The sequence below is a fragment of the Diuraphis noxia genome, unplaced genomic scaffold (genome assembly GCF_037042655.1).
Source record: "Diuraphis noxia isolate RWA-SAM2 unplaced genomic scaffold, SU_Dnox_SAM2 contig0003, whole genome shotgun sequence".
Lineage (NCBI taxonomy): Eukaryota > Metazoa > Arthropoda > Insecta > Hemiptera > Aphididae > Diuraphis > Diuraphis noxia.
In genome coordinates this window covers 29,198,847-29,225,677 of record NW_028301713.1, presented here as the reverse complement: position 1 = coordinate 29,225,677, position 26,831 = coordinate 29,198,847, and the positions used below count along the sequence as shown (strand labels likewise).

General features: G+C 27.5%; 3 protein-coding genes and 5 non-coding genes across 9 annotated transcripts; 6 read left to right on the top strand and 2 right to left on the bottom strand.

Moving 5' to 3' along the window:
• Positions 1-1,144: 1,144 nt before the first annotated feature.
• LOC107168521 (uncharacterized) lies at positions 1,145-2,927 on the bottom strand. Its single transcript, XM_089223072.1, has one exon. It carries the CDS (start codon positions 2,577-2,579, stop codon positions 2,355-2,357), a length of 225 nt encoding a protein of 74 aa, XP_089079198.1. The 5' UTR covers positions 2,580-2,927; the 3' UTR covers positions 1,145-2,354.
• A 115-nt stretch (positions 2,928-3,042) lies between these two features.
• RpL21 (ribosomal protein L21) lies at positions 3,043-10,442 on the top strand. Of its 2 annotated transcripts, none has more exons than XM_089223070.1 (5): positions 3,043-3,200; positions 4,042-4,180; positions 4,246-4,379; positions 9,427-9,556; positions 10,324-10,442. In XM_089223070.1, the coding sequence occupies exons 2-5, from the start codon at positions 4,052-4,054 to the stop codon at positions 10,405-10,407; spliced, it is 477 nt and encodes a 158-aa protein (XP_089079196.1). In that variant the 5' UTR covers positions 3,043-3,200; positions 4,042-4,051; the 3' UTR covers positions 10,408-10,442. The 2 variants fall into 2 exon arrangements, with proteins under 2 accessions (XP_089079196.1, XP_089079197.1); XM_089223071.1 differs by lacking the exon at positions 3,043-3,200 and adding an exon at positions 3,263-3,436.
• LOC149057181 (small nucleolar RNA SNORD31) lies at positions 4,822-4,887 on the top strand. The gene has a single exon (XR_016191288.1). It is a non-coding gene; the product is annotated as a small nucleolar RNA SNORD31 (small nucleolar RNA).
• LOC149057180 (small nucleolar RNA SNORD31) lies at positions 4,993-5,058 on the top strand. The gene has a single exon (XR_016191286.1). It is a non-coding gene; the product is annotated as a small nucleolar RNA SNORD31 (small nucleolar RNA).
• On the top strand, positions 6,614-6,679 carry LOC149057179 (small nucleolar RNA SNORD31). Its single transcript, XR_016191289.1, has one exon. It is a non-coding gene; the product is annotated as a small nucleolar RNA SNORD31 (small nucleolar RNA).
• LOC149057178 (small nucleolar RNA SNORD31) lies at positions 7,368-7,431 on the top strand. The gene has a single exon (XR_016191285.1). It is a non-coding gene; the product is annotated as a small nucleolar RNA SNORD31 (small nucleolar RNA).
• On the top strand, positions 8,457-8,520 carry LOC149057177 (small nucleolar RNA SNORD31). Its single transcript, XR_016191287.1, has one exon. It is a non-coding gene; the product is annotated as a small nucleolar RNA SNORD31 (small nucleolar RNA).
• A 13,016-nt stretch (positions 10,443-23,458) lies between the features above and the next one.
• On the bottom strand, positions 23,459-26,169 carry LOC149057176 (uncharacterized). Its single transcript, XM_089223339.1, has 7 exons — positions 26,077-26,169; positions 25,871-25,991; positions 25,347-25,765; positions 25,113-25,281; positions 24,356-24,543; positions 24,118-24,283; positions 23,459-24,053 (listed from the first exon to the last, which is right to left on the bottom strand). The coding sequence occupies exons 1-7, from the start codon at positions 26,167-26,169 to the stop codon at positions 23,590-23,592; spliced, it is 1,620 nt and encodes a 539-aa protein (XP_089079465.1). The 3' UTR covers positions 23,459-23,589.
• Between the last annotated feature and the right edge of the window lie 662 nt (positions 26,170-26,831).

The following is a 26,831-nucleotide window of genomic DNA, read 5'->3' as shown; positions in this document are numbered from 1 at the left end:
ATTATTAACTTATATTATCAATATATTAATACTAACTAGGGATGGGCCGATATCACTTTTAACTGATAAACCAATATGTTATGCAGATTTAAATCCGATAACCGATGTATTCAAAACTTTGAATTTCTATCCAAAAGCATGAACCGATATTATAAAATACCCGATAATACTTACTGATAAGTACCAAGTAGTAATTAATAATACTGTAATAATCAATATTATTGTATATTAATATATTGTATAATGATTAAAATTAATAATTAATAAATATTAAATATTAAATAATAATTAATTATTTAATTATATTATACAATTAATATTTAATACAAATAGAGTTAACACAGTTGTACATAAATAATAAATATTAAATAATAATTAATTATTTAATTATATTATATTATACAATGAATATTTAATACAAATAGAGTTAACACAGTTTTACATAAATAATAAATATTAAATAACAAAGTTAAAAATTTAAAATGAAGACTTTTCTTTCTTGTTAGTTGATAATAAATTATAATTTATTAATTTAAGTTATACATTTATAAGTTTTAACTATAGTCTATAAGTATAATTTTAACTTTTTAATAAAACAAATAAAAATTATAATAAAAAAACAAATCACATAATATTTAAAAAATAATAATTTTCCCTTTTTCAGTTTGTTTAATGTTCAGTGTTTAATTTTTAATACAATCTAATATTTAATCTATGTATGATAAATTTTTTTTTTCATTTAGGGTCAAATATCGGTTTAAAAAAAAAACCGATACCAATAAAACCAATATTGCCAATATCGGCCGATAATCGATATCGGTTTGTATATCGTCCCAGCCCTAATACTAACACAACACTCATATATAAATAAATATTAAGAGCGATCTTATGAGTATTTTAAAATTGAAATTTTACTGTGCATCTTAAATTACTTATAACATGCATCAAAATTAAAATACAGTAAAGTCCATAAGATCAGTTAAACAATACTTTACCTTTAAACGAATCGATAGAAAATTAGGGCTATTGGAAATTAAAGTGCATAGTGGTGTCCTTGGAACAGTTTAAACAATGAGGCATTTCTTTCTTTATTCCCATTCAAAACTATTGAATCTATTAATAATGCAGAAGAAAAACTTGTACATCAATTGGTAACACTTTTATTAATTTAATACATTTTTTGTTATCTTATAGGTATAGGTATACATTATCAATATTAACGGTTATTTCAGAGTTATTATATAGAACATAAACCAAGTAAAGGAAACAAATGTTAAAAACTTTGTTAAAAGAGTATTTATCAAGATATTTTCAAATGACTTCAACATTTTCTTGGACAGGTTGTTGTCAAAATCAAGCACTGCAAAATCTAATTATTGTAACTAATATAAAAAGCAATTTAGTAAAATTTATATCTGTTTCAGAAATTAATAATTTTAATAGTACTAGACTTAGATACAATAAGTACTAGACTTATATAGAATAAAAATACTAAAACTTATAAATAGATCAAATTTTAGTATGAGGAGGGAGTATAACCATTCTGAACTTAATTTTTGTGGCCCATCCACAAAAAAAGTTCTGGACACGCCACTGTGGTATTGTTGTTTGTAATTCCTTCATATCTTGATCTTGTTAGTGTGTCCCAGATGTCTAGGCATAGGTCAATTAGGTTTGTGGTGGCACTTTAAATCCCTCCTTGGTTGCGGATTCAAAATGATGATGATAGTCTTAACAAAATTTTTCATTTTTTACCGGGCTTTCTAAGTGCACTCTCAGCAAAGTCCATGAGCTGAAATTGGGAAGTATGTATCATATGAAAATTACAACGCGACAAAATATGGAACATTGTTTTGTGACATAACATTCAACGACTTGACAGATATGGATATTATTGGTGCTATAACATCTCCACAATAAACATAAGTATTAATATTTAATTTCACACAAAATAAATGCTATATAACATCTCTGAGAATGTTTTTAGCACACAGGAATTATACTAGGTCTAAGTGAAGTAAGTCAATAGAATTTGTTATAAATAACCAAGTTTATTGTAAAACTATATGAACATATAAGTTGAAATAGATTGATAGAAGTTAAAAATCTTAATAACAAAGTAATAGGTACAGCACTTAATATAGAAAGACACCTATTACAAACATTAAATTAATACTATAATTAAATAAAATTACTTAACAGCTAAAAGTTAACATAACTTATAAATTAAGGAACAGTTATATATATACCCAACTATGAACAAATACCTAGGTACCTGGTACCTACTTAATAAATTAATTTAATTTTAATTTTTTATACTTGTTATTTCATAACATAAAAAATGTATAGTGATTTCATTTCTTCATGCGATCTGTTCCCAAGTAAGGTTTTAATACATCTTCAATATCCAAAGCGTGTACTTGCATACCTTCTCGAAGGCATTTTTGATATTGATCAAATTTTTTGGCACATCTTTTGTCATCATAATCGCCCTTCATATAACATTCAGTAAACCAAGAATTGAAGCATTTTTGATATTCATCTTTTATTTTATTGCAGGGTACATGTAAGCTATCCATATTTCAGTTTCAATTTTAATATCATTTGATTTCCAATTTAAATTAATAAAATCAACTCAAGCAGATTGGTGAGAAGTAATTAATAAACAATAGCTAAAGATTAAAATTTCTTGAGTAGTGAATGGTGATTACTGTCAATATAGAATACTGAATAGTGAATACCAACACCAACACTACTAGCTATATAGTAAACTATCGGCTGATTCGGCTGCTATGAATAAATCGAATTCTGATAATATTACCTCTATTGACCGCTCTATCTGAGTTTATCATAGGACACAGATTCAAAGAAAAAGTAAATAGCATTAGCATACGCCATACAGCCATAGAGTAATTATTACTCTATGATAAAATAAATAGTTTTTTTCATTATCATTATTATGAGACGGTTTCTGATAAGGAAAAATTGCCATAATTTGTTTTTTGTTCCATCGTAAAATACATTGTTCCATGGTTTTATCCACCATGGTTGTCCCGACGAATAAGAAACAACAAATAATCACATAACCTGAAAGAAATCTACCACTGTTTCGGACGTTTCGGTTCTTTTACTTTCACGTACACGTTTTCGTGGAGTGTCTTCTCGTAGGACGTTTTTTTTTTTTTGAATCGTAACCTAAAGTAAGTACAACTATTTCATATTGTTCACAAACACTGTTATTCAAAATTAGGGTTGCATCGTTTTGATGTTTTATCGCGTCTCGGGTTGTTAATGATCTCTCGTAATTCGTACCCAAAATCCAACCATACATTGGATCTGCATCTCGTTTTAGAACTATTTATCTTTCTCAATTGAACAATCCCCATTATCCAGACAATATTGAGCAGGAAAGTCATCGTTCCACGGCGCATTTTTGGTTTGTAAATCGAATGTCTGTGTATTTGAATTTGCATGACCAGGTTGACCAAATCAAACGTTGTCGACAATGCAGCGACTGTGATGGCCTTAAAAGCCATTTGTAGGGATCACATCATCGTTTCAATACGATTGATGATTGACTATTTCAAGTGCCCTATCCATGTGAACGGCGATGCTCAAGTTGACTAATTCTCAGTGATCAATCATGAAAAATGGAACATCTTTCACTATGTACCTGATGAATTATATTTAATTTACACCTTAATATCGTTCTGTTTGTGTCTAATCTCTCTCAAATTAAAAGCCTTTTTAAATATTTGATCATATTTAACTATTTTCAAAATGCATAAATGATATTATACTGCCTCAGACTGAATGTCATGTCGAATGTTTGGTCTTCTATTATATTTAATAAATGGATAGAATAAATGGATGTCTTTTGAGTACTAAAATAATAAATGAATGTATATTTTTATCTTTATTAATTAATCTTATTACATAGAATTTAAATTAACGTTTGAATAACTGATTTGTTTTTCTTAGCTTCAATAAAATCCTTTATTAAATTGTATACGTTTTTCTAAATATTTTGTTTTGTTTTAGATAATCAAATATGACCAACTCAAAGGGTTATAGGCATGGAACTAGGGACTTGTTCTCCAGAAAGTTCCGTAGGCATGGAGTCATTCCTTTGTCAACATACATGAAAGTGTATAAAGTTGGTGATCGAGTGGATATCAAGGTAGATAAATAAATTGAATTTTAATAAGTATTTAGAATTGTTAACATTGCTTTTGGCATTTTTAGGGAAATGGAGCTGTACAAAAAGGCATGCCTTACAAAGTCTATCACGGTAAAACTGGACGAGTATTCAATGTATCTAAACACGCTCTTGGAGTCATTGTCAATAAAAGAGTACGCAACCGTATTATTGCAAAGAGGTAAATAATAATTCTTAAATTAAGTAACATCTTAAATGTCATTAACACAAATGTATTTGTTTAATGTTTACTAATTGTACAGTTTTAAGTCCCTACAAAAAATACCTATTACTAACATATTATATATTTCAAATCATCACAATTTGTATTTATAAATGAAATTAGGTTTTTGAAAAGTTTTTTGGTTTAAACTTTTCTTCTTTATGAACCACTATATTAAATATAATTTGAACTTTAAACAATACTAAATTTGACTTTATACCGCCCCAGACTGAATATCATGTTGAAGGTTTGATTTGAGTAATTATAAATTATTAATTAAAGATTTTTTTTTTTTTACTATACAAAGTATATTATACCTAAATCTTTAAGCTATTTAAAATACCTAATTTATTTATTGAAATAAAATCTATTAAAATCATGGTGGAGTATACAATTCCAAACATTTTGTGATGACATTATACCGCCCCAGTCTGAAACTCATGCTGAAGGTTTGATCTGATTATCAATTTTTTGTTAAATCTAAAAATTATTAACATAAACAAAGGATGTTAAATACATAGATTGTGTATGTGTTTATAAAATAAAATGTGTATCTTCTAATTGTTAAAAAATATAATATGATGACTTAATACCGCCCCAGACTGAATCTCGTGTTGAAGGTTTGATCTGAATATTTTTTTTCTAAAAATGTTTACTACTTAATTAAATTGTAATGTATGTGTTATTAAATTAAACTTGTACCTAGTTAATTTAATTAATATAAAAAATTTAAATTTAACATGATGACCTTATACCGCCCCAGACTGAATCTCATGTTGAAGGTTTGATCTGAACTTTTTTTTCTAAGTATTTAAGATTTAATTTTTATATATGTGATGACAAAGCTTATAGGTGGTTAAGATAAAATTAATATGTATACAAATATATGACAATGACTTTATACCACCTTAGATTGAATTTCTTATTGATGGTTTAATTTGAGTAGTTTTACAATTCAAGATTTTTGTTAACTATCTTAAAAAAAAAAACATATTCCTATTAAAATTAAATAATATTTAATCTCTAATAATAAATATAAGATGACCATGTAAAATATTGAACATTTTATGATGACATAATACCGCCCCAGACTGAATCTCATGCTGAAGGTTTATTCTGAATGTTAATTTAAGTTATCCTCCCAAAATTTTAAATAATGTTAAATAATATGATGTGTATGTGTTTATAAAATAAATGCTATAAATATTATTTAAAAATGAAAATATTGCGTGATAACTTTATATATCGGCCAGACTGAATCTCTTGTATGTTTGATCTAAATATTTGTGTCTAAAAATTATACCTACTTTTCTCCTTCTTATAAGTGTGTAACATATAGTGGTGGGCATATCTGGATTTCAAAAATCCGAATTATTCGGATTTGTCAAATCCGGATTTCACGGAGTATCCGGATTATTCAAGTAAAATTATTATAGTAAAATTACTCAGTGTTAACACGTTTGATGCAACAGAAATACTATTCCTACAAATATGTCTCCACTCTCCACTTGATATTTTTCGATAATTTTTATTTGATAATTGTAAAAGAACATGTCCGAGTAAACAACTATATCGATAACAATTATTGTTGTAAGATAAACTTAACTTATCTTCAAAAAACCTTTTTCAATAACCACCCAAAGGTCATTCAGTAAAGATTAATTAATTGGGTATACACTATACTTGTCTATTTGAAATGTATACATTTCGAACGATTATTATGATATGAACTTTGATATAATATAACATTTGTTTAAATTTTCATTATAATAAAATAATTTATTTTACCATACATTAAAAATATTTGTAAGTCTGAAGTCACATAAAAAGCAAATCCATAAATCCGGATAATTCGGGAAATCCGGATAAGAATTTGATTCAAATCCGGATTTGGATATCCGGATATTCAGATATTCGGATTTCATGCCCATCTCTAGTAACATACCAAATTTTACGCTTAGTAGATCATGTTTAGCTCCATTAATTTATGATCTAGACTACTAGAGTGAATTGACCTGTTATAAAATTTAAAGGTGTAAGTGTGTGTTAATTAGATCTCATGGGCTTTCTATTATATTTTAATTTTGAAGAGAGATAAGTATCTTAAATTTGTTAATTTTTCTTACATCTTAAAATACTTATGATTTTTTTAAGATAATGTATCTAATCCATATAAAAATGTAAAAAGTTGAACATTTTATGATGACATTATACCGCCCCAGTCTGAAACTTATGCTGAAGGTTTAATCTGAATGTATGTCATTTTACTTCATATAACTTCAAGTTATATGTTAAAAAAAAATTAATTATATGTTTATTTTTTATTTTTTGTATAAAACCACCCTTATAATCAAATAATATAAAATATCAATATGCTATTTTACTAAATATTTAGTTAACTTTAAATAATTATAAGATTAAATAAATAGGTAGGTCAAGTTAAGTAACATATTAATTGATCCTTAGAAGTTTAAGTTATAGTACAATTTCTTCCCAACATTAAAGAACTTGGCATCTTTGGTTGATATATTAATGCCTCCAGTTTTACAGGTCATCATAGTCTATATTTTCTCTTTACACATTTTGTAGATTTTATCTAGTGTAGGACTTAACTATTTACCGGGTTGTCTTTGATCCATCCCATCCCATCATAAGTGTGTTGATTGTTCACCAGATTGGCCAGTCTAAATAATTTTAATTGGTTGGTATTCAACTGGTTCTGGCCACTTCCTGATCTCTCTCTCTTTCTCTATATATTTATAGGAGTTTTCATCTATCAATCATTTGTATTCATTATTTAAACTGCTCAAGACTGAAGAATATGATGTTGACGATTTGAGCTGATGGTCAAATTCAAATTTTTTTATTATTTTAGTAATTTGGCTTTTCTATAATGTATACAGAATAATCAATTTACATTTTTAGAAAACATATGTTTAATACTGAACCAATAATGATGACATTATACCGCCCCAGTCTGAATCTCATGTTGAAGGTTTGATCTGATGATGGTTCAATATTATACAGATTTAACTCTTGTTTTTAAAACATAACCTGGATAATATTTTGTTGTTGCTATCTTACAAGTGTGTAACTTACCAAATTTACTTTCGTAAGTTCTCATTTAGCTTAATTAAATTTATCTATAATTAAATTTAACGGTAACAGCATAGTCTAATAGTTTTGTTGGAAATGTTTTTAATATTTTAAGCAAGTAATTTGCATTTTTAAATTTTAATATTCTACACAACTCATTTCTAAATTAAAATACTGAAAAAACATTTTCAACAAAACAGAAAATGCTACTTTTGAGTCTATTAATTATATATATTTAACTTTGTACTTTTGACATGTAAGATAATACAAGCGGGTCACATATCATCTTAAGTATAAGTTTATAACATGATGACATTATACCGCCCCAGACTGAATATCATGTTGAAGGTTTGATCTGAGTAACTATCAATACTGTGACGTTTTTTGTATGTTATTAACACAATTTAATGATACCAGTTAAGTGTATGAATTTTATATACACAATATTCAGCAAAATATATACAATTATAAATTTCAGAAAAGAGTAATATATTTTAATAAGTTTGTTTTATTAAGTTATGTTTAGTCAATAATAGTCTGTGTATTTTTGAGTTTTAATCTGTTAATAATTAGAGTATAATTAGTGAATAGGAAGTTCTGGAGATTATATATTATATTTAAGTAAAAAACATTAACTTTGAAAAATTACAGTTTCATGTATTTATTCTTTATGTATACTATAATTTATATGATCTTAAGTTGCTTGTGTACTGTTGGCATAGTTACCCAGGTAAACTGGACGTTACTCGACCATTGAATATTATCCATAACATTAAATAAATGAGGTTGTAAATGTTAATTCAAATTCGGTATCGGATATAATACTGTACAAATAGTGATGAAATTATACCGCCCCAGACTGAATGTCATGTTGAGGGTTTGGTCTGAATATTTGTCAACTCAAGTTATTTAAAATTGTAATTTAATTTATAAATGCCACATACTATGATGATTTTATACCGCCCCAGACTGAAAATTATGTTGAAGGTTTGATCTGAGTAACAATGCAATTTAAGCTTAATTCCAATTTTTGTTTCTACTTCTCTAAACTAAATATTACAGTGTAAGTTAAATGTGATTAAAATTTGTTCATTGTGTACTTCCACTGTACTCATTGTTATGATGATTATATACCGCCCCAGACTGAATGTCATGTTGAAGGTTTAATCTGAACATATTTATACCTATGTTAAATTTTGATGGCTAAAATGCTAAATAATTTTATATGTGTGTGATTGCAAAAGTTATTATCCTAGCATATTTATTTTATTATATACTTATCGAGATACTTATTTAGGATGTCTTTATACATCAATGCTTGAAAATGTATGTATATTTTTAAATTTTTCATTCTTAATTAATAATTGGCCTTCTGAGTGGCTAGCTTGCATATCATTAGTTCCCTTCTTTATGGATTGATAAAAAATATATATATATATACTTTTGTTTTGGCTAGTTCTTTCAGTATGACAACTTATGCAATATTTTTTAATTATAAAATTTTTTGATTTAGAAACTTATTATGTCATTTATACTTAGACTAGGGTCGTTCTTACAATATTTGGTTAAAGTTTACAAACACTTTTCCGACATTGTAAGAAAGGCCCTTATTATAGTAAGTTTTAATGTAAATCTAACCCGACAAAATATAATAAAAACAGATGAATATTTTTCTTTTAATGTCTCATAGTTTTATAGGCATCCTTTAAAATAGGCATTTATTAACTGTATATAAAATTCCTGGATACCTAAAAAAAATTCCAAAATGCTAATGGTTGATGAATGTTTAAGTTGTTTGATATAATATATTTAAATTTATACATTTCTTGAAATAAATATATCATATTAAAAATTAAATTGTATGTACCTAATCAATGATTAAATAGATTGTTTTATTTTAATTTTATAGGATTAACATTCGTATTGAACATGTTAACCCATCAAAATGTCGAGATGATTTCTTGAAGCGTGTCAAAGAAAATGAAGAAAAAGTTGCTGATGCTAAAAAGAAGGGAATTAGAGTGTGCCTTAAACGCAAAGTAAGTTAAAAGTTATTTTTTCAATAAAGATTTAATATCTTGTTTTTAGATTATTCTATTTTTTTTATTATTATGCAGCTATGATTTTATAGTTAAATATTTTTAGATTTTGAATGTAGTAGTGAAGCTGCTATTAGTATATTTAATTATATAATAAGTAATATTTCAATAAGAAAATATGATTAGGAAAATTAATACTCGAATAAGTGAATATTTGCATTTTATTTTTGAAGTAACATTATATTAATTATTAACATATGTTTGTTAACATATTTTGTCTTCTTAATTTATTAATTTACCTGTATTATTTTATAAAAATTAGAATTGTAGAAATTAAACAAAGTTAGCTTCTCTTTAAAATGTTTTATAGATTGGTTTAAATAAATTATATCCATAAGTAGCTAACAATTGATATATTATTGATGAGATTATAATATGTATTTGTTTATAAATATTTTACCTATATTATTGCTATATATTTTCATTGTAGAATTAGTTTTAAATGCAATGAGCTTTAATTAATTTCATTAAACTGTGAAGCTATATAGTATATTGTTCAAAAAAAAGGATACAAATGTAATTAGTAGGGTACTAGGAAATACTAGTAAGTGTAACACAAGTAAATAATACAAAAATGTTCTCTTTCTGTTTCTCAAAATTCTCTTTACAAATTATATCGAAGTTTGAATAATACCTTTAAAAATTTATAAACATACTAACACTTTTATTTAAATATTGTTTTGATCATGTATTTAATTTGTTTTTAGCCTCAAGGACCTCGACCCGGTCACATAGTAAGAGGAACGGATCCAATCAGTTTAGCTCCTCTACCTTATGAATTCATTGCTTAATTGCTGCTTTAAATATAAATGTCGATTTAAACACATTTCTCGTTTTTTTTTTCAATTATTAAATTCTTATTTGACACTTCCTGTTAATAATGTTTCGTTAGTCCATGTAAACAAATCTGTCTCTCCTTAAACCATCTGAAAAGATTCCGGCATTGAAAAGCATCAGTAAGCCGCATTCGTTCCATTCAAATTTTATCCCTGTAGTTAAATCCTTCCCAGTTTCCCTACAATCCGAGATTTCTCTCGTTATCGTGTAAAACTGTTGAGGACTTTGTATATGGCAAACGATACGCTATTATGCAAGATTCTATACAAACAGCACTATAACAGTGCACGGCAGTGCAGACGTGTTCTAAACTTGCACAACATTTTTTGCTCTTTATACGCTTTCGCTGGTAAAATCTATTTAGGTTTTATACTTTAAATCATTTTCTTTAATTTTTTTATTTGTACATGGTTCTTATTCATTACATTTAAATGTAGGTACTTTCATTTTTTCGCGAAAGCAACTTAATATTATTCCGTTAGTGACGACAACGTCTAACTCATCAGTCATTATTATTAGACGTGAAATCGATTGGGTTTACTTATGGTTAGATTCCACGTCGCAATTTGACCCATTATTTGTAAGTATTATAGTTATTCGTCATTAAAATTAGTGAATTTATATATTAAAAGTTGTTAAGGAACAACATTTAGTCAACATCAAGGTGCACAATCTCCGGGTGTTATTATATAACGCATATATACATAGTAATGTCTATCTCTATTCCTAATTCTTCAGTGTAAAGAATAAATAATCTGGATGGATATTTGATATAAACGATGATTGATGATAATAGATCGATAGAAAGAACACCCACATTTAAACTTTTTAGATTTAAATAACAGTACGTGTTCAAATTTTATACAAAAATTATTTTCTGAGAAATGTTTTTTCTTAAATCTATGAATAATCGACGGAAGTTATAATATTGAAAAGTTAGTTTTATGTATCTAATAATTTAATTAAAATTGAAATATTAAACATTAAATTAGAAATAATATTAGGCATGTGGTGTTTCTTTCAGCGTTTTAATTTTATTAGTTTTTACTAAGAAAAAAGTTCGTTATCAAACTTACGTTAGGATAGGTTAGTTTATTTTAGCTTTTAAATCATAATTTATCTTTGGTTGTTTTTCAAGGCGATTGGTTATTATACGATCTCAAAATTTAAAAATTAATTTAATGAAAGCGACGGTTATTAGAGTAATCACGACTCGTGCATGAAATATTTTACTGTGTGGGTATTTTAGTATTTATTATATAATTTTATTCATACCACGTAGTGCACTACTCAATAGTAATGTTAAAAACATTTGATGACAATTTCAATTATTGTGTAGTTAATTAACAAACATCATAATTAGATTGTCGTTTACTGTAGCTAAAGAAATTTCATATTTATTACTGATGTTCTGTAAGTTAATCAGACTAAGAAATAAATTTGTGTGAAAAAAGAGTAAGTCAGTTTAATAGCACAATATGCTTAAATGAGTTGGAATTAAAACGAAGTTTTTAAACCAATTTTTCTTGTTTGTGTCTGATAGATGAGCAAGCAACAGTGCCATTTAAACCTAATCTAATTACTTTAAAAGATGGGTGGCCTAAATGTTTTGGAAATATGAAATAAATAATTGGCTTAATGTTTATTAATTTTAATATATTAATTCTAAGGTGCTGTCGAAAGTTACTATTTTAGTAGTAAAGTTCTATCTGAAATCCGTGTTCCTTGCAATGATCGTTATTTGCTATTATTTATTAATAATTGTTAGTTAAAAATAAATTACTTTTGAGTTATTGCGTTATTTACATTTTTTATTAGCTTTTAACCGATAAGTACTTATAGCTCAACATGTTATAATTTATAGTTGTATATTGTATATTTATGTGCTGCGACAGTCGGAAGTTACATGCCATCGTAATAAATATAATATACGTAGGTACCAACCTTTTGCGAAGGTATTGCAAAAATGCATACTGTCTTAGTAACATTTCGATCAGTAACCGGGAAAACACCGCGAGTATCACATATTTTCAAATGGAATGTAGACAACATAGCTATGCAAATTTCGTGATTAAGTCATGTGTTCATGGATTTTCGATTTATAAATTGGTGAACGCGATAAACATAAAATCCTTAGACTTACGAATGCGGGCTGAGGACGTTGAAGTGGTTTTAATCGAGTTATGAACATTTATTCAGTATAGAGCTGTAATATCGTTTGTTCAGACTTCTAGCCGAGTGAGTAATTAGGATAAGCTTAGATTGTAAGGTTTTTTTATTTAATTGTTGTTATGGGGACTATTTGTATGGTAATATTTAATTTTGGTTATGATAAATACCTACATAATTTAGGCTGTAATACCATATTAACAGTATTACTGCTGATATTTAATTTATTTATTTGAAATTCAAAATATTTAATTTGCTGACAATTATATTTTATTAAGTATTTAGAAAGTCGATTTATCATTAAAGAACAGTGAAATATTTGGTTGTTATATTGATCGAAAGTAAAAATATCTATTTTATATTTTCATAATATTATAAAAACAAAAAGGTGCCTTACTCATTTCAATTTAGATAATAATTCAATTTTTTTTTTTACTATGCATACTTATTCTATAATATAGGTACCTACATGATCAAAAATCTTTAAAAAGATCTTTTTCATCCAAGTTTATAATATTCAAAGATCTTGGATATGGTTTTTGTTTTATATTTGGTAGATAGATAAGTATTAACAAATTATACTGATAATTGATATAAGTGTTACTTATGTTTTTTATTTATTTTTTGTGATGTGATGGGGTGAAGGGGTTTTGCACGTCTAGCCAATCTCCCAACACTTGTATTACAATAATTTATTGTTCGTTTCACCTATTCATAAGAAGTCCGCGTGAGAGCATTTTAAAACTAAATGGTTGTATGATATGGTAATTATTAAGTTATACCACAGATTTATAATAAATAATGTGATATTATAAGAATAATCATGAAACAAAAATCACCTGGATTCGACTTAATCACTGCCAAATTAAACATGTATCAATTATATTAGGAGAGAAATATAAGTATTTCCAATATATTATATTATTTAGCTTCAACCTACATACATTACACAGCATTATAAATATTCAGTGACACTCGGGAGGGGAATTGACCAGGGCACAGAACAAGTCTATAGGTCTTACTTATATTTATATAGATATTAATTATTATACATTTCTATCCACCAATTTTTTATTATTAATTAATGAAAGCTTCATAACAATATAAATGCAAGTTTTTACTTTATATTTTTTTAAATATAAAATCCGTAAAAAGGTAACGATTTTCTGGTTGTTTCTTGCACGCTTGTTTTATGCTTTCCATGCTCGAGTTTATATTATGTACTTAAGATCTATATACCATACAAAAAGAGTAATAAAAAAATGGACACATACTAGTTGCGGACGAAATTATTCAGGTCAATATTGTAACATAACAATTGCGGACACGAGTTTCATTATCATAGTACTTGTTGCGTACAAAGTTTTTTTAAATAAAAATCAGGTGAGTTGCGGACACAAATATTTTCCTTCACCACTTTTTCAGGACTTAGGACAAGCTACCAAAAAGTTGGTAGGTGGGGTTAAAAACATTTGTGTCTTGCAAAAGAACAATCGTTATTATTAAAATGTTGTTAAATAATTTAATGTTTTTATTTTGTAGCAAAAATTGTTTATAAAATACTTATAGATTATCGTCATAGTATTTATAGATCTTTTGGTAAAAATTTTTTTGAAACAGCCTGTATATATGATATTCTACTGATTTCACCACGTGAATATTGCAAAATTTGATTGCTAATAAATGCCTCCTTTTCAACAGTTATTTTTGCTCGTTTTAAATTTCGCACTGCAGAACAATTCATTTTCGTATAGCTACTAGTCTGTACTTCATTTAGGGCCTCGATCAATTAATATATATTAGGGTGACTTCGATAAAACATACCATTAAGTTTGGCATGAAAACTTTCACAGGCATTAGTGGTTCGTAAAGTAGAAGAAGAAAATTCTGCCCATATTTCTGGAGGAAACATTGCAGAATCAGTATTTATATAGTTCAAAAAAACATAATCTATAAAATCGTGTATAGCAGTACAGTCCGCCGGAAGCGTAGACATAAAATCAACGTACGTTTCCCCAGCCCCCCCCACTTTTATATTATAACAATTTTTTTATGCAATTATTTAGCACGAATTTGCACGACTATTTTTGTAATTTGCACGATCTTAGATTGTGCGTAAAATCTAAAAATATCCATGGGGGGCTGAAGAAATATTTCACCAGCCCCGCCAAACATAAAAAAAGGCAAAACAGAATTAATTCCTGTGCCAATATTTAGCACAAATTTGCACAAATTTGCACGACTAGACCCGGAATTCGCACCTCACTCCCCCGCCCTACAAATCGAATTTTCTTTTTGGCGCATTTCCCCAGCCCCCTACAAAACTTAAATAATGTGATTTTCAAACTTTTTCTTGTCCCAATATTTAGCACGTAATTAGCATGAATTTGCATGACTAGACCCGGAGTTCGCACATCACTCCCCCGCCCTACAAATCGCATTTTCCCAGAGTATCAAATATAATTATATAATGTGTATTTTTTTTTGTATGTGTATTAAATTCATCATTTATGATGCCACATGTTTTACGTTGCTTTTTGAAGTATGATAAGAATTTATATTATTTTAGAAATAGCTATTAATTCTACTATAGGGCAAAATTGAATAATTAAATTAGTGATATCTAATTAAACAAAAATAATAATATTAGTACAGTGACGAAACAGCTGTCACATTAAAAAACTCCTATGAAACGTGATTCTTGTAGAATAAAATATTAAATAAGTAATAATTATATAAGTAAAATATTATAGTTATAATTTGAATTAACTATATGAGGTTATAGTAACTTGTACATCATTTTATTGTATAATATATTTTTTTTTGTATCTATCTTATGAACATTTTTAAAATATTAATGTAACTCTAAAACAAATTACCGCAGATACTTGAAATGTTGACTGAATGTTTAAATAGCCATTTTATATATTTGATAAAATTTCCAAATATTTAGATTTGTTTTGAGCTGTTTACTGACATTTTAATTTTTCAACTTTTTTAGTTTTTTTTTCTATAAATATCGATAAAAAATTATTTGTTCGGTAGAAAAGCTTGAAAATTTAATACAAGGCTTCTAACACATTTTAACAATTGCAGTTAAAAAATATTAAAAATTCGTAGGCACGATTTTTTTTTATAAGCATTCAAAGTTTGAATTTTGACAACATACGTATAAATTACGGAAATTACGGAAATTCGCAAACTATTTTATGCTAGAAATTCATAAAAAATTTCTTTTTAAATCTAAGATTTGAAAATATTTAATAATCTATAATATATCCTAGACAGATAAACCCCGTTTCCGTTCAGAATCGTTTTTCGTATACAATGATATAATATCATTGAATTCAAATTTCATTCCATCCATTACAGTAACCCACTTATAACCTTCTGTACAGCAGAGCGACATCTACGACTTACCCGCTTTTTTTGTTTTTGTTTTTCTCGATTTTTTTGAGAACTGCTATAGAAAATGTATACTTTTGATCTCTCTTATGCACAAAGGATATTCACTTTGCTATCAGGCACCATCAACCACCCCCCCCCCCCATGTTTGAAATTGCAACATTATTTTAACAAGTTATGCTGTACATAGACAAAAAAAAAAAAAATCATTTTAGAATCAATAGGTACATTCATCACTCTTTCAGAATCTAAAATTGACTATTATCTTTATTATAATAATTTTACTATTGTATTGATTGTTATCATTATATTATTACACCAGTTAATTATTATTATTGTATAATAGCTTGATTTAAAAAACCTTGTTAAATGCTACAATTTATAATCGTTTATTAGTTGTGTAATTAAAACATTTTTACATACCATTTTTCATAAGCCGGACAGCCTCTCTTTCTCTTATTGTTTCGCAAGCCATTCCTTCATCAAACATTAAAGAAATAGCTTTTTCCTTAGTAGACGATGTTTTTTTGTGGTTATATGTTCGTTTTCATAATTACCAATATACGTGCAATTAATTTATTATAAAATTACACTCAAGAAATATAAAAATGCACACTGCAGACCGTAAATCGATTTCTGTCGACTGTCATCGGTCGCAATAACAATTACAAATGAAATGAATAATATCTAATGAAAATGTATAATTAGAACTAATATTGATAAAAAGACGCGCTAAATAATATAATATGGTCGTGATACTATCATGAAATATATATACGTACAACAAAACATGATTATATGATTATGATTTGATACTCTGGGAAAATGCGATTTGTAGGGCGGGGGAGTGATGTGCGAATTCCGGGTCTAGTCGTGCAAATTCATGCTAATTACGTGCTAAATATTGGGACAAGAAAAAGTTTGACAATCACATTATTTAAGTTTTGTGGGGGGCTGGGGAAATGCGCAAAAAAGAAAATTCGATTTGTAGGGCGGGGGAGTGACGTGCGAATTCCGGGTCTAGTCGTGCAAATTCGTGCTAATTACGTGCCAAATATTGGGAGAAGAAAAAGTTTGAAAATCACATTATTTAAGTTTTGTGGGGGGGCTGGGGAAATGCGCAAAAAAGAAAATTCGATTTGTAGGGCGGGGGAGTGAGGTGCGAATTCCGGGTCTAGTCGTGCAAATTCGTGCTAAATATTGGCACAGGAATTAATTCTGTTTTGCCTTTTTTTATGTTTGGCGGGGCTGGTGAAATATTTCTTCAGCCCCCCATGGATATTTTTAGATTTTACGCACAATCTAAAATCGTGCAAATTACAAAAATAGTCGTGCAAATTACAAAAATAGTCGTGCAAATTCGTGGTAATTACGTGCTAAATAATTGCATAAAAAAATTGTTATAATATAAAAGTGGAGGGGGGCTGGGGAAACGTACGTATAAAATCATCTGTGAAGCAGTCATCCACTTCGTTAGGTGACAAAAACGGTAGACCAAAAAATGTTTTTAAAAAGTTCCCCTTTTCATCCTCAGTACTATATACTTTAGATAGACCTAATGACTGTATTTTTCTGTACCAAGCTTGTCCGAGATGGAACCGACATCCTTTTATTTTGCTCATTGGCCACACTAGACGAACAGCTGAGTGGATAGATTGTTCAAAATCAATATGAAAAATGTTTGGTAGTTGTGGTGAACGTTGTTTCAAAAACTTAAGTGCTGTACAATAATCAGTAACTGATTTGCCCACCAATAAACAAAAAAATAATGGTACGTAAATACTATTTTTTACGCCATGAACCACGAATAGTTGATTAAACAGAGATGGATAGCTTGAAAAAGTACCATCCATCAAAACAGCGTCACACTTTTGAAAAAAATTAAAATTTTTTATCGTAGAGAAGCACACAACATTTTTATTACTGTCAATGTCAATAATCCATTTTTCAGCTCCCTTGGTGTGTAATTTATCTACTACGTCGGGAACCATTGCATAAAATTCTAAAAGTGTCTTAGGTAATATTGGATACTTACTCATACGAGCAGTGTGAATATTCTTTCGGATTAAATTTATATCTTTAGTGTCTAATATATTTAAATCATCTGGTGTAATCTCAGAATGTATAATTTTGCTGGGACGTTCACATAGCTGCTCTACCGCTTTGCGTTTGACACTATTACTTAACTTCTGCCGCACAAGTGATCGTTTCTCATCGGCCTCGTGGTTCTTATGTTCAAGATTTTTTTCTATTTGAACACCTTGTGTATTACATTTTAAAAATGCATTACATCTTTTATTTGTACACGCCCACCGTTGAATATCATTTTTCATTATGCGATGTAAACGGAACTTAAACCCGTCAATCACACGTAACTCTTTAAGTTTTTCGCTATACATTTTTATGATATTTACGAAAATAAACGAACAGAAAGACTACAGATATTAAGCGCGCGAAATGGTTGTCGATAAACTGATTAAACATTGCGATTTCAAAAGCACCGACATAATCTTAATCGTTAATATCAAAATTTCCCGACGTCCACAATCGCTATATCAAAAATAATAATAGGTAATTTGTCCGCAATTAGTATCTTATATTTGTGAACCTCAAACCTGTGCCATTTATATATCATCGCCGAGGGAAGGCTATAGCGCATGGGTTCATCACGGCATCACCAATTAACCGGTTATTGATGAGTTCGAGTTTTCTCAAATACGTTGCGAAGACAAAATGGTTAATTTCCGTGTTCCTGTTGTTGTTTTGACGCAGCTCAACGTTCTACCAATTGACATTTAGCGTAATATATTATACAGACGTGGACTGATTTTAGAACTCGTCTTATGAAAAACAATTGATAAATTACCCATATGCGTATATTTATTTATACAGAATATAATATAATATTATCTCGTATAGTGTAACGAATAAAATCAAGTGTCATTAATAACCTACGTATTATTAATATATAGATACCTACCTGTCTTATCTATATTGTAATTCGTAAGGGAGAAATATTATTATAATTCAAAATAGGAAAGCAGATAGGGATTATTTTAGTACCTACACACCTACGCCACCTACGGGTTCCATCGATTACACTCAACCAACGAATCAGTTTTAGTTTAATATTCCAAGCGGGGCTTTGTAGGGCTTTATTGGTTTTGTTACAATGTGATGATTGGATGTGTGTTTTGATCATTTTGAAAACGTTTTTCGTAGTAATAGAGAAACGTGAAAAAGTTTCTCGTGTAACAAAACCGCACAGATTGCAAATTAAACGCAGATTGTACTCGGAAAGAGATAATTTACCAAATTTCTGGAATATAGCAAAAATAGAATCCATTAAATACGCAATATCTACCTATAAATATAATTTCCAGATAAACTGCAGCTAGCGTGACTTACAATTTTTTTAATCTACATATAACTATTGAAGAAATTTGCTATACAATTTGTCATTCGATATTGTATTATTGTTGCCTGTTGGTATTTACCTAAATTATGTTTAATGTAAAACGCTACATAGGTTAAATTATTCATAATTTTGTATTTCATAATTTCTTTTGTTGATTAATCCCTGTTTTTAGTATATAGATTTATAAAATGTTAAAATAACGTAATAATTAAGAGTAATCATACTTTTCGCCTGTCAAATAGTACTTACTTCATAATTATAATGTATTTTAGGACCCCTGGGCGTACAGTGGACATACAACTTCTTTCATCGTCGGTCAGTAATTGTATACCTATAATACATATCTATATTTACTAGTATTATCATTATTATTATGTAATATTCTGGAATAATAATAAAAAAAAATATAATTTTTTATATTATATTATCACGTTATAATAGTATGTTTAGGTACGTAATTAAAATATAGGCTTAGGCTACAATATATATGTACATTATCAGATATCCAGAATTCAGATCTTTATAGTTACTATGTAAGTAGTGATAAAAAATTTCACGAAACAAAGATTTCACTTTCGATAAATAAAAGTTATATATTTTTGTAGTTTTTCATTTAGTGAACTTTTTTAATATTAAAACGATACAAAAAATTATATTCTCGATCCCCTCGAAGAATAGGATATTATGATTATTAAATAATATATATTTTTCACGTAGAACGCATATGAATTGATCTTGAAAATATATAAATAATAATAACACAATATTTTTTGTGGATCAGTTTCATTGTTTCAATGTAGCATATTATAACACATTACCAATGCACACATTTTGATCTCGTACTTTAAACGATTTCAGTCCCTCGGTGTAACGGCAAACGTGGAGTTGGTTCCTGGGTCAATTAAATGTGTACGAATTGGTTCCCGAAAAAAAAACTTTCCAGTATATAACTGTTCGAATTGGTTCCCGAATAAAATTACTTATTTACTATAGATACTACTATAGATACGTATATGTACAATCGATAATCTTGATAATATTTAAAAAATATATAATATAATAATATTTAAAAAAATTGCTGAAAAAGAAAAGTTTATCGATGAAAATATTAAAAAATTGAGAGAGGGCCAAATTTCGAACCTACAGTTCGTTAAAAATGTGTGTTGTAAGTTCATACCACACTAATTTTTTTTCAAATATTATTTACCTATTAATACTTATTATTACATTATAATTACTTATTTATTACAAGCACAATTATTATTATTGACAAATACGTATATAGCGTATATTATGTATATTAATATATTATACTAAGCAACATTTTTAACCATACCTAGGTATTCCAGATAGCGTTTGAACTATTCGAACTTATTTGAATTCTAGACAGTCCTAAGTCTGAATAAATGGGAAGGAAATTGTTGCTTGTTGAATATATCATAATAATTTTAAAAGTTAATTTAACAAGATTGTATTATCATGAAAGCTTGCGGGAACCAATTCGTATGTTTACCTGTAGACAATCCGGGAACCAACTCGTATGTTACCTGTAGACAACCCGGGAACCAATTCGACAATTGGGAACCAATTCGTAGTCGTCCGGTGTAACGCGTGTACGGTACACTCACTTTAAACTGACTATATAATATAGAGCCAGCTTTAGATACGACCGACGAGTTCGACGGCACAGTGCGCCAAAATCAGGGGAGCGCGTGGTTGTCTGTCTATATGTCCAAAAAGAGGGTAAAGGGTGCCAAAATATAATACTTGCACTGGGTGCTGAAAAATCTATAACCGGCGCTGATATTATATTATATATTTATATATTAACCTATATTACGCAGCCCACGGCGTAGGAATAATGTGAACAAATAATATCAGAACATTATTTTGAAGCTGCGCTAGAGACTTATTCTCGTATAGACTTCGAACTTTGTGAATTGTGCAGTACAATACGCTACGACGTTTTTGTCCTCATCCCTCTCTGTCTCACGGTCTATCGTATTATATGATATTATACAGCGTGTTTATAATAATAAGACTTTTTGACGTTATTTTGCTCTCACTACTAACTACCAGCTGTAAGCTGCAGTACCTAGTCATCGATCATCGGTAACGATATTTTATTATTTCAGCGCAATGCACAATATTTGAAAACTTGTCATTTAATATTTACATTTTAACTTAACAGTATGCCCCATACGCATGAAAATAAATTGTCTTGCGAGAAGCTTTTGTTTTTAAATCGTACCTATATACTTTAAGCATGGAAAAAAATTAACGACAACGGGAGAACGATCACCAAAACCCTATTATAACGTACCTATTATTAAGTCGTGCGTGTCTCGCTCATTATTTTTTTTACGATGCCTAAAACGGTAAAAACTGTACGTTTGACATATTAGGGTAGGATTTAACACCCGTTCGCCATTAGTTATTTGATATACCTATCTCGTATGACCGATCAATGTCTAAAATGCTTTGGACAAAACATTATTTCTATTAGTATTTCTATTTTTACAGTAATAAAAAAAAATGGTGCTATTTATTTTGTACTATTATACGTGTATATAATTCATTAATCTATACTATAGCCATCCGTTTTATTCGACGAGATAATGATTAATGATTATAATAATAAAAATATAATAAGAAGTTTTTATTATACTTGCTACACGTCAAGTTATGAAGTCTACAGTTCTACAGATATTTTATGCAATGGTTTGTTGAAAATATTTCGTTCATCATTTTATACGAATGTTTAGAATGTTTTTCCGTGTTTATGTTTATAACACGTTTTGTTCTAATTAGCAAACAAATATATAATTTTGGAAACATAACTAAAGATTCTCATTATTTTTTTTATTTTTTATTCCTGATAAACCCAAACTCGAAATAAAAATAAAAATATATTGTTGTGATACTCATGTTTCTAATAATTATAGAGATAGGCAAGAGGCATCGGTAATGACAAGAGTGAATATTTTAAAATGTTGACTACTAATTCAGAATCTTCATTACAAGGAAGTGAAGGGTATTAGCTGTTTTGGTCTATCTATAATGATCAATATAACAAAATACAATTTGGTGTGCAAAATCAAAGTTGTGGCGTCTAGATAATACACTAAAATGTAGGTAGTGCACTAGTGTTTAAACTCCACTATTACTGAGTTTTAAGAGTACAATATTTTTAAGATGAAGTCTGGTTATTTTTATACAGTATAATATTATTGACTATTGAAGAATTTATAAAAGTACACACCGAGAAGAATTTTACTTATTAGTAGGGTTCGGAAGTTATAGGAGCAAAAAAAGGTAAAATATGCAAGAAAAAATTATAAAATATGCATTAAAAAATGTGAAATATGGAAAAAAAATGTATTTATTTATTAAAAAAGTGTATAAATTATTTTGTAATATACACTCAACCAAAAACCACAATCATAGTGATGAAATCATAGATTAAATTGACAATATTATTGTTAATATAGAGCCGACAAGATGATATTGTTAAATTTATAGTATCTGATGGTAACGGTTTATTTACCAATTAAATTATCAAGTCAAACATATATATATTATCAATCCAATAATCTCCATTGATCAATTTAATAATATGTATTTTCACTGTGATTATATAATATTGTAAAATAGACAAATAAGCATTGTTATTTTAAGAAGAATATGTACCATGAAATTAACAAGATAGTATTATCAATCAGGTAAATAATACATTTTTTTGTATATTGAATTTGAATATAAAATAAAAATAAAAAAAAAGAGAAAAATAACCACTGTATTCTAAACAAATAATAATAACATGTATAAGTATGTATAGGTAAAATCCATCTTTAATGAAATAAAAATTAAAAACAACTTGAATTACTGTACTCAATACAAATTATAATAACATGACGTATAAGTATGTATAGGTAAAATCCATCTTTAATGAAATAAAAATAACATATAAAAATTAAAAACAACTTGAATTACTGTATTCTATACAAATTATAACATATTATAAGTATGTAGGTAAAATAAAAATAACTTTATAAAAAAACTAAAATATATAAAAACAACTTGTATTATTATATGGTAGCCCTATACCTATATAAACAAAATCTATTTAAAAATGAATATTGTATTAATTTTTTAAGTCTGAAAGAATTTGCCCCAATGTGTGACAAGCCTTATCATATTTTGTGTTAATATCATAAAAATGTTTTTGAATAAACAGCCATACAGTATATGACTCAACAGGATATTCTAAGTTAAAAATATGAAATATCTTAAAGCATATGTCTATTGCAGAAATAAATGAAAACATTTTGTACTTGATGGAATCGAAAAATATAATAATTTCTTTGGGCTTGAAAGTTGTTCCGCAAATTATTATGAATGGTTGAATGGGGACATTGTCACTCCGGCGACTTAAAATGTAATCTTCCATTTCAACAACTGAGTTTTTGAAAACCATGAAACTATTTTGGCTATCTTTGATGGAGTACTTAATTATACTTTTTTTTCCAGTATGATCCTTAGTCATTTTTTTTGCAGTAGGAACCAACAATCCATGTAATAAATAAAATAATACTGAATGTTTCCCATCTATAAATTACATAATTAAATTAATAATTTTAGTACCTACCTAAATTTAAAATAATATAATTACTTTCACTAATATTTGATTTATTTTCTTCATAATATTCCAACATTTTTTTACTTTCGGTATCTTTTATTTGTTCCTTCAATAATTTAAATAAAACATCAAACTTTTCTTCTATTGCATACTTGATATCAGAACAATTAGAGTACAGAGTCTTGAAGTCAACATCGATCTATAAAAATAAATCATATTTCATTGTTTTGACTATTTAACACAAAAAAAGTAACTTTATTATAATACTTACAAGTCTATATCCAAGTGGCTGTGTATAATGGTTCCATTTTTTGAGAATTTCTGAAGTACCAGTGGAATTGGCTATTTCATTTAATCTATACTTTGTAGTTTGCTTCCACAATTTCTCAAGTATTGGAAATGAAATGTTTGAATCATGCATTATTTGCTCAAGTATATAATTAATATCACTTTCAGGTTCTGAAAAAAAGGTTTCATTTTTATTAAAACATATTCTTAAAACAACATAAAGATAGGATCAATCCAATATTAAATTATAATAAGTAGAACTTGGATGTTGTTGCAATAATTAAATGTTTGAAAAGGTTATATAACTATACTCGTATAACTAATATATGTATTCTGAGTGTGAATGGCTTATTTGTTAGGTTTTAGGCAGGGATTGAACATTTTTTTATTTCCATTTTTATTCTTAATTTCGTTTAATAACTTATATGGAAACATTTTTCATCTCTGAATTTGGGGCAATTTAAAACTTTAAATTTTATTTTAATGATATTTTAAAAGTGTAGAATGTGTACAAATAATTAAATTATACATACTCTCAAATTTTAACTAATGACGGTAATGAATAAAAATATAACCTTGAACCTCCCTATTCTAATAAGTAATTACTAAAGAAACTATTTAATATCAAATGATGCAAAGAAGTTTTCACGTAGCCACGTAGGTCATTTTTCCTAATTTTAATATGTTATGCCATCACATAAAATTTGGTATATCCTGTATAATAATTAAATATATATTACCAAATTCTTGTTGATCATATCTATTATGTGATATAGTTTTCACTGACGATTTTTTAACTACCGGTACAAGGCCACATGTCCTTAATGTTCTCATTGAGTTGTAGTATTTTGCATAAATTTTACCTTTTGGATTTTTGTTTACCCCTGTATCCTTCATAAAATAGATATCCTAAAACAAAATTAAATCAATTCCAAAATTATTTATAGCTTTTCGGATAACTATATCAATATTACCTTAACTTCTGATGGAAATATTGCAACAATATAATTTGCAATATTAGAAGCAAGTTGAACAGACATAAGAATTTTTTTTGTAATTATATGGCTAACTATCAAATCTACTAATAAAGTCCTGATATTATTGTTAAATTTATTATGTATTTTGTAATAATCAGTGATCATTTTCCCTGTACTGGATGACTTCAAAACTTCATCTAAGTCTATTGTTTTTGATGTATGTTCCTGTATGGTATTCTTTACTTCAGAGTTCACATTTGAACTTACAGTCTTTTGGTTTGTTATAGTGGTTGTTTTTTGCCACTCTCGCAACTCATGAGTAAACAAAACTTTAATGCCAATAGGAAATTTGACCAACAATTCATTAATATATTCATTTTGAAAAACAGATAAAGTTTTCATATCTATGAGTTCACCTAAAAAAGGTATTTTTTAATAAGAAAATAATGTTTGAAAATAAATATTCAAAGATGTACTAGGTACTAGATATCACTATATTAGTTTTCATATATAAATATTACCAATTAATGTGTTATACACACACTCCAACTTCCAACTTGTTAACAAATTTAACAATGGCTGCAAATCCTCTACAGGAAATACATAGTCCTGGTATAGTTCTATGTTATTTATATTTGATTCCTGTAGATAGTATATACAATATTATGTTTGATTTATGAATTTATGACATGCATTAGAATTGAGAGAAAAAATTAATTAAGCTTGCCAACTGATCAGTAGAATTAATTAGTTCAAATGTTGATAATTCATCAATATTTATTGAGGCCATATCTGAGGTACTGTTGGTGCTTTCAGCCATTTCAAGAACAGAATATAATACTAAATTAAAATAATATACATATTTACAATTATTTCTTTGGATACTTAATATATTATAATTAAAAAAAAAACTTATTATACTAAAAATTATCATTAGGTATTTTAAAAAAATTCTTTTAAACGTATCATATATTTTCCAGATGCAACTGTTATAATATTAATTGGCGGACCACTAAATTCATCTATTCCATGAATATTACAATTATTAACTATAATATTTTTATCAACTTCAAATGCTTCAAATTTTACATGGAAATCTAAAACCTGAATTTGTTTAGACAATATAAAAATTTTATCTGTAGAGTTATTCACAACAATTATTTCTGAAATCTCATACAAACACATTTCATCAAGAAATTTAGTCAAGTAGTATCCTCTTTTATATAATGTTCCTAGATAGTTAACTTGACTATAGCACATGTAAGTAGTTAATGGTTGATGAATAATTTTAGAAATATCTTCAAAATGAAGAGTAGATATACTGTACTTAGGATTAACAACAATATTTTCAATATTTGGTTGTAAAAGAAAATTTGCAAACTTAAACTGAAATTTTTTTGCCAATGTAAGGGTTATATTTTTCCGAGAACAAGTAGAACGAGCATACATTTTTAATTCTCTGTGTTTTCCTTCAAACCTAAA

What these genes read in the sequence shown, in the direction of transcription:
- LOC107168521 (XM_089223072.1), bottom strand. Translation starts at nt 2,579, where the DNA reads ATGGATAGCTTACATGTACCCTGCAATAAAATAAAAGATGAATATCAA.
- RpL21 (XM_089223070.1), top strand. Translation starts at nt 4,052, where the DNA reads ATGACCAACTCAAAGGGTTATAGGCATGGAACTAGGGACTTGTTCTCC. An exon ending in GTGATCGAGTGGATATCAAG is followed by an intron (nt 4,181 to 4,245) that starts GTAGATAAATAA and finishes TGGCATTTTTAG; the next exon opens with GGAAATGGAGCTGTACAAAA. An exon ending in GAGTGTGCCTTAAACGCAAA is followed by an intron (nt 9,557 to 10,323) that starts GTAAGTTAAAAG and finishes ATTTGTTTTTAG; the next exon opens with CCTCAAGGACCTCGACCCGG.
- LOC149057176 (XM_089223339.1), bottom strand. Translation starts at nt 26,169, where the DNA reads ATGGCTGAAAGCACCAACAGTACCTCAGATATGGCCTCAATAAATATT. An exon ending in TATTTCCATCAGAAGTTAAG is followed by an intron (nt 25,282 to 25,346) that starts GTAATATTGATA and finishes ATTTTGTTTTAG; the next exon opens with GATATCTATTTTATGAAGGA. An exon ending in ATATGATCAACAAGAATTTG is followed by an intron (nt 24,544 to 25,112) that starts GTAATATATATT and finishes CCTTTTTTTCAG; the next exon opens with AACCTGAAAGTGATATTAAT.